Source organism: Eubalaena glacialis, chromosome 6 (genome assembly GCF_028564815.1).
Source record: "Eubalaena glacialis isolate mEubGla1 chromosome 6, mEubGla1.1.hap2.+ XY, whole genome shotgun sequence".
In the NCBI taxonomy this organism is placed as follows: Eukaryota; Metazoa; Chordata; class Mammalia; order Artiodactyla; family Balaenidae; genus Eubalaena; species Eubalaena glacialis.
Window position 1 is genome coordinate 49,887,836 of NC_083721.1, and position 14,445 is coordinate 49,902,280.

Sequence of the window (14,445 nt, forward strand, 5' to 3'; positions counted from 1 at the left end):
GGAAAATGAATTTTAAACAATCTTCAAAACATGATAAAGGACAGTGGTGTCTTTGAAAAACATACAAACAAAAAAGTTAAGAAGTCACAAGGAGATGTATTAGATACTTGCTTTCCCAAAATTAGATATACAAAATAATTAAGTCATCTAAAAAATCCCCTCCCCCCACACAGAAATTGGGAATGAAACGTGTAATTATAACCATCTTTATAGGAAATCTCCAAAGGACAAATATCTTTAACAATATAAAGATGTTGACAAGATTAACAGAAACTTAAGGACACTAACGCTTAACTGACAACCTCAATTCACAGGATTTTGAAATAAAATGTTCCGACTTTTAGCTTCATCTTAAATTGCCTTTGCTTCACTGCTTTATATACAGTAACAATGTGAATCTAAGAGATGCTTAAAACAGAAGATTAAAAAACATTTTTCTTATCTGAGAAAATACAATATAATCATCCCCTCAAAATATTCCTGATAACATTAGAAGGTTATGAAGTGTTTAATCATATGTAATACCACCATCATCACATCAATTCAGCACTGTTACCTGAACATTTAATAAAAACTTATGCTCCATGGGGATCACAGGTCCTTAAAAATTACAATTTAAAAATACAAAAGCAATGAGAGCAATCTGGCTTTTGCAGATGAATACTGGGTAAACAGCTATAAAATTATGTATTTAGTCCTAACAATTAATATAGAAAACTTTGAGGATATTTTTTTAGTTAAAGTTATGGAGCCACCAATTTTATCTTCTACACTTACAGGAACTGTGTACATATATTCTGGGATGTCAGAATAGGACAGAAGTCAATATTTATATAGCTATACCTCAAATAAACTAAGTTGAGCTACATATACAATTTTTAAAAACCTATTTTGGATAGCTAAATTTTTCTTCCAAATTTCACTCTGAATGAATGAACTAAATTCTCAGATCCCCACACATGACATCAAAAGAAATGGAAAACAAACAACAATTAGAATAGAGTAATGGTTCCACTTAGCAATTGAGAAAAATAAGCTGCGCTTTGAAAGAGTGAATTTATATCACCTTCCTAACATTATGTCTTCTCTCACACTATACAGAAGGGATGCCGTAAATGGCATTTTCTGAAGCCTTGATACTAAATTCTTTAAAAAAAAAAATACACAGTATTCATATTGCATGCTTGAGCTGCAAAGAATAGAATTACAATATAATGTGACTTGTCAACGAATTTGACAAGCACTGGGGCTGGCACCAGGGAGGACCTAACTCCCTCCAACTCCCCGTTACGTGGAAGTACAGATCACATAGTTTTATTATCTATAAAAACATTCCCACATTACATATGCTATTGCATAATCCAAGCATATTTAATCAGAAAAATATCAAATATTTATGAAATTTTAATTTCTATCTAATGACTTTATCTATATCACCCCCATTTCCACTCCATCTATGAGATCCTAACAATTCTAATATTATATCTTATATATTTTAAATAATGTACAGTGACTTATAAAACTACTGCAAGTTATTTTCTTCTCTGTGAGCTGGCTAACACAAATGCTGATAAGCAGCTTTCCAGTAATCGTATAGAACATCTGTGTCATGTTTGTACAGATTAACTAGCTACTGCTGCCCTTCTGTTGCTGTAAATGAAGTTTCAAAATGAGCTCTCGAATATCTTCCCGTTTGGTCTTTATTACATGACGAGGAAACCATTTCTCCAAATGAATTGGAAGTTCAAAGTTAACAATAGGATCCTAATGAGAGAAAAGACAGAGTGCAATCACTTTAGCAGTATAATTCAAATTTGTTTTAAGCTCATTTTTATAAGAAATGAGAAATTGCTAACTTTTTTAAATAACAGCTTTACTGAGATATATTTCACATAACATACAATTTGCCTAAAGTATTCAACTGAATGATTTTCAGTATATTCAGAGTTGTGCAACCATCACCGCAATCAATTTTAGAACATTTTCATTAAACTGCTAACTTCTGAACATCAAAATTAAACACCATATGTTCTGCTACAATGCATGTTTAAGTGAATTAGTGCAAAGAGAATTAGTAAACAGAGAATGATTCAGTACAATGCAGAAGTCAGGCTGGTTTGAACACAATTTTTTCCAACATGTTAATATTTTGAAACTATTAAAACGAAGAGGAAGCCTTAGCAGTAAATGAAGAATCTCACATAAAAAATAGAAAATCCTGCAGAAGTACCTTCTTTTAGTTCACGAAATAGCCAATTTAGTGGCTTAAGGAACTGATATATTTTCCATTATGTTAAGCTTAATAAGGAAGTTGCAAGTTGCAACTGCAAAGACAATTTTGCCTGTGTTTAAAAAAATAAATGAGTTACTGCTGAATAAGACTACCCCTAGATCATGTTTATAAATTTGATGAAACTATTAGAAGCCAGATGTAAGAAGGACTTACATCTTAAAGAAGAAATTAAGAGTCCCAGAGTATAAAGCTGAAATGAAGGACTGACTGTGATTCTAGGGGCAAATCTCAGTGGAGATTTAACTGTGCAAGTATTTTTATTAGAATTAAAATTGTTTTTCTTATGGCCTAGTTACAAAGTTCCACAGGTTTTGAATGGTCAACCTGAAACCTATTTTCTTCAATCCACACTCTGTTATATTAGTGCACAAATTTGTGAAACACAAGATTTAGTGTTCTGAGGTTTTCCCCCCAGCAATCTTAAGTGGTGCTACCACCTATATTAGAAGTATGTTCTACTGACTGAGGCTACGTAAAGAAGAATTATATAACAGACTCAGACTATGTTATGTAATAAGGCACTTTGGATATCTAAAAACAAAATCAAATCTCTTTGGAAAGAGTATTAGAAGGCCAGAACTGTCACCCTATAATGAAGTTCCAGTCTAGAATAAAAAAGGGAAAAAAAACCAGCATGTTTAGTGGTATCCATAATGTGTACCATGTTCTACTGTATATTATCAATCCTCCCCAATTATACCAAAAGTTATAACTGCATACTATAACCCTCATGCTTTGAAAGTACCTTTAAGGATTCTCCAAACAAGCTTCTGGTCAAAAATACCTTTTGCTATACCCATCTTCATAAATAATACTGCTTATGACTGAAGTAATGAGCTAACAGTTCAAAAAGCAGAGTGATCCCTTCCTATTTAAAATTTCTTTTTAACGTTGCTACAGTTCCTATAGAGTCTCTGATGAGCTAGAAAATAATACCCATACTTGTCATTGTACTTACGTAGCTTATGGTTTTCTGAGCTTCTTCAATACACAAGTCTTTCAGTTTTGAAAATTTTTCTTCGAACTTGTGTCTGCCTTATTCTCTCTCTCCACCCCTAATCCTTCTGCAACTCCTATTACATGTAAATTAGACTTTTTGACTGTATCACACTTGTCTCTTTTGCTCTGTTCTCTTCTTTACATTCTTTTTCCTCTCTGAGCTACAGTGGGATACTTTCTATTGTCCTTTTTTAAAGTTCCCTCCCTCATCTGTCTTCTGCTTTATTCAGTCTGCTATCAAACCCATACAGTAAATTCTTAATTTCAGATATATCATTATGCATTTTCAGTTCTAGAATGTCCACTTGACTTTTTTTTTTAGCAGATTCCATTTTCATCCATTTTGTTTATCTTTGACTATTTTCTCCAACATATTAATCAAATCATTTTAAAGTTCTTATCTTCTAACTCCAGTATCTGGGTTATATATGGTTCTATGCCTTTTTTTTCTTATTTCTTGATTACCTCTAACATTTTCCTGCTTCTTTGCTTGCCCAGTAATTTGTGACTATATGCTGGTAATTGTGAATAAAAAACGTATTTATGTCTTTACATACCTTAAAGAAGCTTTCCACATATTGCAGTAAATATACTCCACAATCACTGCTATTATCTTGTTTAGGAACTTTAGGGCATAGGTCCACCATGTTTGTTTTGCTGAATTCACGATGAGTTTTTCGTTTAACTTCCCACTCTACCTCTAAATACCTTAAATCAACAAAAAGTAGAGTGACTCGAGTAGAAATTTCTTTACTATTATGCAACACTTTCACAAAAATGGAAAAACATTTGCTGCCAAATATATTGCCTCCAGCCACATTTCAAAAGACTTAAACCTTAACAGCACAAATTATAATATGAGGCTTCAAAAGTGCTACTTCAAATAAAATCATCTGAGTTTCAAACTAAAAGCCAGACTTTTTTCAACAACTCAACTTTCACAACTCATATACATAAGTCACTTATATTACAAAGTAAACTAAACAAATTATTTTTAAACTTTAGTTGCTAGTTTTTTCCAGATCCTATAGGAAATTTAAAAATTACAGACACACATGCACACACAAAATAAGAATGTGAAAGAGTTCTTATTTTTTTCTAAAGTGTTACTTTTGACAACCACTAATATTTGCAATGCTCCTTTGTAAAATTATGTCTTTTGTTCAACTGTGAAAACAAATTCCAAATTTACTTTTGATATAATCCTTGAGAAATATTTTACACATAATGGGGATATTTGTTATTAATTAGATTTACAGGCCTCATCTAAATAAATAATAAAATATAATTCCTGATATAATCTTTTCAGTAATTCTTAAGGCAACTTAAAAATTATTGAGATTTTAGTAAAATTGTCATTACTTACTCTCGTAAATTCTGAACTGTGTTTTGTATAGAAGCAGCTTTCAAGGAGTCTAGTATGAGAATGCATGGCCTATGAAAATCACAGGAAGAAATCAAGATGTATATATTCATATATGAAGTAAACCTAAGTATCTGAAAAGACTCTATTATTATAGCATGTACATACCTTTTACACATTTTCTTTGGTACTGACACATTCATCTCAGGACTCTGAAATAACATGAATTTTTATGACTTTGCAATTAAAGCTAGTGTGAATAAATTAATATTCAGTTACTCTTTAAAATGTTTCAAACAGGGACTTCCCCGGTGGCGCAGTGGCTAAGACTCTGTATTCCCAATGCAGGGGGCCTGGGTTTGATCCCTGGTCAGGGAACTAGGTCCCACATGCATGCCGCAACTAAGAGTTCGCATGCCACAACTAAGGAGCCCGTGTGCCGCAACTAAGGAGCCAGCAAGCCGCAACTAAGGAGCCCTCAAACCACAACTAAGGAGCCCTCAATCCACAACTAAGGAGCCCACCTGCCACAACTAAGGAGCCAACGAGCCACAACTAAGGAGCCCACAAGCCGCAACTAAGGAGCCCACGAGCCGCAACTAAGACCCAGCGCAACCAAATAAATAAATTAAAAAAAAAAAGAAATAGAAAATGTTTCAAATAACTTTAAAATTAAAATTTAAAATTTCAAAGAGTTCTTTTCATCATCTAAAGTGAGCCAACTTCATTTTTTTCTAATTTATAGATTTCTTTTCTTATACTGGTGAAACAGTAGTTTATGCACTTTTACATGTGACCTCAAGAAGTTATGGAGCTTTAACATGGCCTAAAAAACAACCTGGAACTTGAATTACTTCTATTCAGAGTTGCCATCTTAAGCAAAGATAAAGAAGTTAACTGAACCTGTCCTTATACACATTCTCTTAACTCAGTATATGATATCAATAGAGACAGACTTCTTCCCTTTGAAGCACAAGAAGCAGATTATTAATGTATACTAAGGGACAAGAGATGGGGTATTTTGTTATTTTTGTTGATAAATTTAAGAATCAATAGATCAAACTTTCTTTAATATGCAGAACTTCTCAGTACCTTTATTATTCTAATATAACAGTGAATCTCTAAGAGAGGAATAGGACACAGGGTTTACCCAACTTAACTGACCTTAGAATCCTTTTTATCATAAACTGCATCTTAGAACAAGTATTCCATGGAACCCAATTTGGGAAACCTGGCTCTAGAGGCAAGAAGGAACTCCCCTATTCTGCCACTGTGACATCAGAAAAGGAAACCTCCTTCCTTCTGCCCACCCCGTACCAGTGACAGTAAAGACACAGGCCTATGCCAGGGAGGCTGCTGCTGTCTGTATGTATTAAAAAATAATTAGGTGGCTACCTTAATCAATTAAGATACCAAATCTAGACCATGAATGTCAGTTTAGAGGTCCATTTAAAGAAAAGTTAACAGTAACCATCTTAGCCTCAGGAGTCATATGGATGGACCATGAGTCTACTTTGAATGATTTTTACCAACAATTTATAATAATAGAAAGTGGAATATAAAATATAGGTAATTAATTACTCTGAGTGCAAAAACTGATGACATAATGAAGAATAAAAGTACATTTTTCCATAGAGATTGAAAAAGTAGTCGACCAAGATGATCAGATAAACTATAAACAAACCTAGGGAGTTAAAGTAAGCTAAACAGATGCAAAAAGAATGATAATTTCTCTTGTTCTCTTTCCTACCCCAACGAAATATTCCAAAGAATCATAAAACAGCATAATTTAATTATGGTACACCAATATCCATCAGAGCCCACCTAGCTATGCCCTATTTTCCAGATAAAATTGTTATATTCATGAGTTTTCCTTCCTTCACATTTATAAAAACACACTTACTTGAGAATCTTCTGTACCCAAGGATAGTGCTGAAGAAGTATGCAGATCATTATCTAGTTAGAAATAACAAAACAGTTATGTGTGTTTATTTTATGTCTAATACAAAGTATTTAGATAAGTTTAAATTGTAATTTGTATGCATAGTAGTAATTAAAGGGAAAAAATACCTGGGAACTATTTAATTTTTTTTTTATGGTTAATGTTACAAAAAAATTCAATCGATGGATAAAACTGACAATGCTTAATTGGCTGTCATCACACAATACATACACCGCAGAGCCAAAACTTGAAATGCCAGTTAGCTGGGGCCAGTTTCCTGTAAAAAGACAATCTTCATAGATTGCTTACTTATCAAAATCTCTGCTGTTTTAATGTGGAGGATGGTTAATTTGCCTAGTAATAATTCTTCTAACATATGATCATAGAGTGTTGCATAAATACACTTTTGCAGCATAGGAGGATTAGACAAAATAGAAAGTAATCAGTTGCTTTATCAGTTTTTCTTTCTCCCCCACAAGAGATAGGTTTTGGCCAGTATTAACGGTAATGGCTATTATTAATTCTGCTTGCTGCTTAGGCTACAGCTATAAAATACAATTTGATTTTTTTTCTCAAAGAAAGTAGGCTTATTTGCTTACTTAAGATTTGTGTTGTAACATAAGAAAAATCATGAAACAATTATAAGAGACCCGATATTACCTAGCCAAATTACTAGTGTCAACAGGAATTGTGTTAATTTATATTAAGAAAAAGAAAAAAGGGGAGATTTCAAGCTATGCCTGAAGATTCACGGCATGAATTCTTAAAAAGATTATTTTATAAAAAGTGCTATGATAAAACTTGATATAACAGTAAAACCTGACAATTACATTTTGTTTATACATGAGCCTGGGTATCTATCATGAAAATTTCAGACATTTCTTCTAATAAACTAAATGATAAGAAATAATTATACTATCCTTTAACTTCATATTGTTCTCTATAATCATTTTACTGTTGCCAACATTATTAAAAACACCATCCACATTAAGTTTATCACCTATTGTTTTGTTGTCATGTTGGGATTGCTGAGCCTGGGAGTGCTGGGATATAGTTTGTGGAAAATCTTCATACACAGCTTCTTCTAACCATGGAAAACAAATGACTGCAAGATACCAGTGAGACCTGTTGAAAAAGAAATATAATCTTAACAACACAAAATCTAAACAATGTAGAAGAATATGTTCTAGAACTATAGCTGAGAAGGTGGGTATAACAAACATCAATTTTGAAGAAGTCCACTGTAGTATCTGAACACGCATTCCAAAACTAATTTAAAAAGCACTAAGACTTCTTAGGGTAAAATCTAAGTCAAACTTATTTACTTTTATATAATTAGTGTTTCCTGTTGAGAATCTGCTTTAATAAACAAACAGACTTATAGCATCACCTTTTTTCTGTTAGTGCTTAAAGAGCTTGTTCTCTTAAATATTTGAAAATTTATCCTAAAAGCTTTTCATTTTTTGTTTAGAAAATCTTTTCTTGAGTCCCACCTCAAAATAAACTGAATGCCTAAGCCATTATAGTCTTGTGGGCATTTGTCATTTTTTTCCCCACTATTTACAATATAAGTATTGTCACACCAAAATCCAAGATAAACTCATTATTTTAGCTACTTCTTTAGAAAAAAATTAAAAATAATACCTGGGTTTATCTACCCATACTTTTTACTGATTATTAATCTAAAAATGCACAAAGTATTTTTCTGCACTCTCCGATTTTTTTTTTAAATAATCTGAAATACTCACGACTCATTTACAGGCACAAAGATGTAATCTTTATTAAAGATGTTTATGTGACGAGTCCATGTTCTTACTCTCTTATGTCTTCTCTGAGCCATTCTGGGGACAAAAAGATAGACATATTTGATAGATAAAAAATTAAAAATTTAAGATAAGGATTTCAGGGATCTTTTTTATACACTGAAAAATGCTAGCTTTAGTTTATTTAACCATCTTCTTCAAGGTACATAATATTTAACAGACTAGAAAATTATCTCATTTTATTAACTCCTGGTTGTTTTTAAATATGATCACTATTTATAAACAATAAAGTAATGGATAAAAGAAAGGCAGCAATTCATAAAATGCTTTACAGATTCCAAAAGTGTCTCAGCAACTGAATATAAATAGCTATACCAATTTATTCTATTTGGTTCCACCTGTGCTGACATAAAATATTATCATTAAACCTTAACAGAATTGTCTAAATGTTATATCTGTGATAAGGGAGGTGTTAAAACTTAATGGAAGAGGAGGGATGAGGTATATAGTCTTAGATTTTTAAAGATGAGACTCATCTCCCTTTATTTCATTTATAAGAATATTATAGGACAATGAGTTAAGCATACCCATTATCCATCCTTATTTCTTTGACAAATATTTATTAGGTTCCTAAGAACAAATAATGAAAATCATTCACACTTTTTGTAAATCCTAAAAGGATTTACAAAATAATGAAGGCAGAAAAAAACTACAACAAATAATTAAAATGTAAGTGTCATAAAGGATACAAAGGAATTATGGTGATGGCATCTAGGAAAAACATGAAGAAAAGCGTTGGGACACACGAAAAATAATTCCTTTTCTTTACCTCATTAGGGAAGTTAAAGAAGGAAGATATCAAACCAAGTTTGGATGTCAAAAAAGGTTCTAGGAAAGGGATAGCATTTCACAGTGGCATGAAGGAGATGGTGATATGTGACTTCTGGCTCAGTCCCACGAAGGACCTCTTTTTAGTCAGAAAATTAAGCAAATCATTAAGTTCTTCCTCTTTTTAGTCAGAAAATTAAACAAATCATTAAGTTCTTATACATTTACATACCAAGTAACATAGGAAACAGACGTCTTTGCCCTATCCCTGTCCGTGTGAATATCTAACCAAACTCACAGGAGTAGACATTGGGAGTAAGATGGGGCTAAAAGATATAGTAGGAATTAGTCACTATGCAAAAGATTAATTTCATAAAATAATGAGTCATATGTTTACCAAATTTTCTTATTTCAAAATGACCCAACAATTACAATGATTATAAATTATTATTTTTACCTAGTGCAGAGTCTCTTAATTTGTTTTCCATCTGAAAGATCTTAAGGATAGACACCTGGTTTTCTTTTGTCTTGTTATGTTGCTGTTTGATAGATTTCCTGATTATGCTAACCTTATTTGATTGGGAATACATTAGATACTGGATGGGGCAAGGATGACAGGAGAGAATACGGGGGCCGCAATATAATCTCTTATTCTCTGTTCCTAACTGTATGGAAAATCCTCAACTAATGTCTAACAGTTCTCTCCCCATTCAATAACATACATTATTATCTTTTATTTTGAGTTCCTAGTATGTTCCAAGAACTAAGCAAAATGCCCCAGGCATAGAGTAGAAAATAAGACAGATGAAGTCCCTGACCTCATGGAGCTTGTATTTTAGAATAAGAAACAGAAAATGAACAAACAAACAAAAAAATGATTAGAGATCATGTTGTAAAATAAATTAAAAAGTGCCAGAAGAAGAAATTTCTGTCAGAAAACAGGAAAGAGCTTAAGCATATTTGAAAACTGAAGGGAGGTAGGCTGAGCTGAAGTGTGATAAATGAGGGGAGAGAATGCTGTGAGATGAGTTTAGGAACATGGACAGAAGCAGATCTTGCAGGATCTCATAAACCACAGTAATGACTTTGTGAATCATTTAGTCTGCTATTTCCTAACACTAGTAGTTTGAGCTTCCTGTAGGATTTATTGGCCATAAGTTATGCTTTGTATCCGTTGTCACTTTGCTTCTGGGTTCTTTTTTAACCAATTTGTAGGGATTCTTTGTGTGAATACTAATTGCATACATATCAGGCTAAGCATTAGTATGAGTATTTGTGTGTGTGTATATGTATGTATGTGTTCATATGTATATGTGTATGTGTGTATATATAAATATATATTATGCATAAGATACATATAAGATCTGTCTTACACTGGAAGATGCCACTCATCTAACTCAGTTTGTATTATGTTTATATATGATCATTCATACAACATCTAAATTTTTTCTAATTTTTTAATTTTAAAAAATTGTGTTAATACAGCAGAATCTACCTTTTCATTTCCTCAGTTTCTACGTGGGTGTGCCAAATGCATAATCTCCACACTGACTAGTAATCTTAAAACAAAATGTGGGATTAAGTGCATGGTGCCAACCATCTGTTTCTATACTCATAAAATAGAAGAGGAGGGCATCAGAAATGTTAAATATCAAATTTATTTAATAAATCTTCCCCTTCCATATATCCCTCTCCATTAACCCTGATTATCAGGAATATTTTCAGACTGTGATTTTCTCCTTAGTTGACCCTGGCAGGCCTTGTCTACCAGCACAAATTCCAAATCCATAAAGACACTCAAAATATAGATGACTACACATCCCAGTTTGTCTAGGGCAGCCCCAGTATACATGGGTTGCCCAGTGTAGCTATTAATAGAGCCTCCGTTTATTCTCTCAAGTGTCCCAATTTAGGCCGTAAATTATATAGTTGCAATACTAAAAACAACAGACAGAGCTTGAACTTTGAAACTGGAAAGCTATATCCAACTTCGGATAACTTATCTAACTTCTTTAAGTTTCAATTCATGACAATAATGGCATTTATCTCATAAGACTACTGTAGAATCAAACAAAATAACTTTATGTTCACTGTCATGGCTCCAAGCAGGTAGTCAATAAATGTTAATACTCTATTCCTATCCTCCTTCTCCAACAATACAACAAATTCAGACAGTTTACCCATTTAATCATCTTCTTACTTGCTTATTATTCCTATTCTTTTAAAGGGATGAAACAACTCTCACAGCCATTTTTTCAAAGGCAGTCCAGTACAACAAAAACATCTCTGGATTAGAGGTTAAAAGATAAAGATTTAAGTACCAACCAGTTCTGTCACTTACCAGAGTTCTGCCAATCTTTATTGGCCTGCTTCCTCATCTGAAAAATGCCTTACATACCTAAAAGCACTGTTATGGGAAGAAATAATGTACAAAAATGTACCTTGTAAAGTGGTAGACAAATGTTTACATTAACTTTTTTAAAAATAAAAACCCTTTTAATTTTACCATGGGCCTAGCATATAGATTATCACACGAATTGTTAGGGGCAGGGAGAGGGTTGAAGTGGCTCCAGGCTCACAACTATCCAAGTTACTGCTAAGATACAAAAATTACTCCTTCCTCCTTTTATGCCTAGCCCTATCCACTGCTCTATAGGTTTTAGAATTAATCAAAAAAATACTTGGACAGAAATTCAGCTGAATTGTGGGAACATGGTATTTTTATAATGTTACATCAGTTTAATTAAATAGTAGTATGTTAGTGAGGGTCCAACCAGGAAAACATAAACCTCCCTATATATTTAAGACAGATAAAATGTAATGCAAATAATTGGCTACAGTGGTGACAGAAAAAGCGCAATGCCACAAAAGGCAATCAGTGAGGCAACCAGAGCTTAGCATAGTAGGACAATGCTACACCCTTATGCTGAAGGGCAAAGTGAAGAAGTAGTACCTCCAAATGGAAGCTGGAGCTCTATCAGGTCTGTCCAGTGAAAGAAGGACCCACAGAGGAACTAGAACCACTACCAGAATAACTGCCCAAGGCAAAGAGGGTAAGGAAGAAACAGCCTGACTTCTTCTTTCCTTGCCTTCCAACCTCCAATATCCCCCACAGAACATGCAATTGGAAATGCAACCTGTAAGAGTCAGCCTCCCTGTGATAGGGAACAGAACAGTGGAAGGGTAAGAAATGCCTCTCAGAGCAAACAGGCCCAACACCTGCAAAAGTGGTAATACTGCTCACTCTAGGAAATACTGTAAGACGTTATTTCGCTAAGTCCATCAAAATAGTATGTTTTCCTCTTAAAACTTAAGTACACTGAAAGACTGACTTACGAAAGATTTGGATTATCTTCTGTTAAATTATTTTCCTTTCTTGTCAAGCATTTGTAGAAAAAGCTACTAAAAATGTGACTTCGTTCAACAAGTTCATCTGACACCTTCTCCAATATAAGATACCTGCAAAGTAACAACACCACAAAAGTAAATTATTTTTAGATTTTATCCAGTCTTCCTCCAATCATCTGTGTTCAGAAAATCTTCATTTTTATGTCCTATTAGAGTCAAAGCAATCTTGCAATGTGCTCCGATTTCAGCTTTTTTTTGTTCTTTAGTTACCTCACCTTCTATCAAGATCAATTAAAGCAGAAATTTTCCACATATTCATTTACTTACCAAATATTTCTCAAATTCCTAATATGTGCCAAGTACCATATTTATACTAGCAACATAAAACGAGAGGGGGCAAAGAAAGTTCCTGCCCCCATAGAGCTTACAATCCAGAAGAGTGACGGTAGAAGGAAATATTAATCAAATAATCATGCAATCAAATACAAAACTGAAACCATGATGCTCCTAAATAAATCTAGAGAAATTTTAATAACTCTGAGACATGACTAATCTCTAAATCCTTAGTCCATTTCTTTACTAAAACAATTCTTCAACACAAGTTTATAATTCAATCACTTAGTGATTAAACCTCTCATAATTAGAGAACTCTACTATTGTTAATAGTTTATAAAGGTTCAAAAATGATCTTGGAATTGCTTTTTAAAAAAAGCATAAAAGACAAACACAACTTGAATTTTTTTTAATGTGGTTAAGTGGAGGGTATACTATGTGGAAGGTGACACAAAGAATGCTTTTGGTGTGCCGCAAGTGTTCTTTACCTTAATCTGAATGGCAATAACATGGGTACACACATATGTGAACATTCATGAGCTATACACTTAAAATTTGTGCACTTTCCTATTTGAAAGTTATTCATCAATATTAAAAATAAATAGAAAGTAGTTTAAAAAATAAAGTAGAATCCCCTGTGAAAAGAAGTCAAAGAGTCAGAGATACAGGCAGTTCAGTGAAAAGGAAGTATAGAAAAATACTCTTAGAACTGAATTTGAAATAAAATCTTATTAGTTAATTCCAATAAAACATATCAAAATTAACATCAAAGATGATCCAATTCATCTCACAAAATATAAATTTGACACTATTTAGGGATACAAAAATAAGTAAGATATAAGATGTTCAACCTTTAGAAGGAAAATAATAATGCTACCCAATAACTTTAAAATAAGGCAAAATATTATATGAACCATAAAAGAGATACAAATAAGGTATTATGAGAGTTAATAATATCTGTTTAAAATCAGGAAAAGTTTTCAAGAAGATAACCCTTGTGAGGAACCTTGATAGAGGAATAAAATTTCAACAGGTTAAGATAAAAAGAATATTCCACAAAGCAAGAGTAACACGGCATTAAGGCAAAGGAGTGAATAAGGATGGGCTTTGTTTAGTAAACTGTTTATAATTCAGTTTTGCTGGACTATGTAATAGGTGCAGGGTTATAAGTAGATGGCAGAAAAAACAAATTAGTGTCATATTATCAAGACACTCAAATGCCTGACTGTGTTTGAACTCATTTTGACAGGTAGTAAGAAATTAATAAAAGTTTCTAGTGAGAATTGCATTCATGGAGTAAAGAATAATAATGGTGGTAATAATATACTTAACAGATAGGAAAACAGAGACAAAGGATATAAGGAGACTGTTTTAAAAGAATAACAATTTAGGTAAGATAAGTAGTACTTAAAAGATTATGATGACAAAAGAAAGAGAATAAATAAATTTGAGAGACCAAATCTACTACTCAGGCAACTGAGTATGTAGAGAAGGAAGGGAGGGTGAAGAGTCAATGATAATGAAAACTTTACTCCCAGCCAAGATGGAATAATAGGGATCAGATTTACACTCCTAT

The 14,445-nt window shown here is 32.8% G+C and overlaps 1 protein-coding gene across 2 annotated transcripts in view; it reads right to left on the reverse strand.

Moving 5' to 3' along the window:
- Nucleotides 1-44: 44 nt before the first annotated feature.
- Nucleotides 45-14,445, reverse strand: part of SENP7 (SUMO specific peptidase 7) — a 148,373-nt gene continuing 133,972 nt past the window's right edge. For both annotated transcript variants that reach the window (XM_061194127.1, XM_061194126.1), the window contains 8 exons: nucleotides 12,525-12,647; nucleotides 8,346-8,438; nucleotides 7,598-7,722; nucleotides 6,559-6,611; nucleotides 4,824-4,867; nucleotides 4,659-4,727; nucleotides 3,850-4,000; nucleotides 45-1,764 (listed from right to left, as the gene is read on the reverse strand). In XM_061194127.1, coding sequence (XP_061050110.1) covers nucleotides 1,627-1,764; nucleotides 3,850-4,000; nucleotides 4,659-4,727; nucleotides 4,824-4,867; nucleotides 6,559-6,611; nucleotides 7,598-7,722; nucleotides 8,346-8,438; nucleotides 12,525-12,647 — 796 coding nt within the window. In that variant the 3' untranslated portion in view covers nucleotides 45-1,626. The remainder of the gene's footprint in view (nucleotides 1,765-3,849; nucleotides 4,001-4,658; nucleotides 4,728-4,823; nucleotides 4,868-6,558; nucleotides 6,612-7,597; nucleotides 7,723-8,345; nucleotides 8,439-12,524; nucleotides 12,648-14,445) is intronic.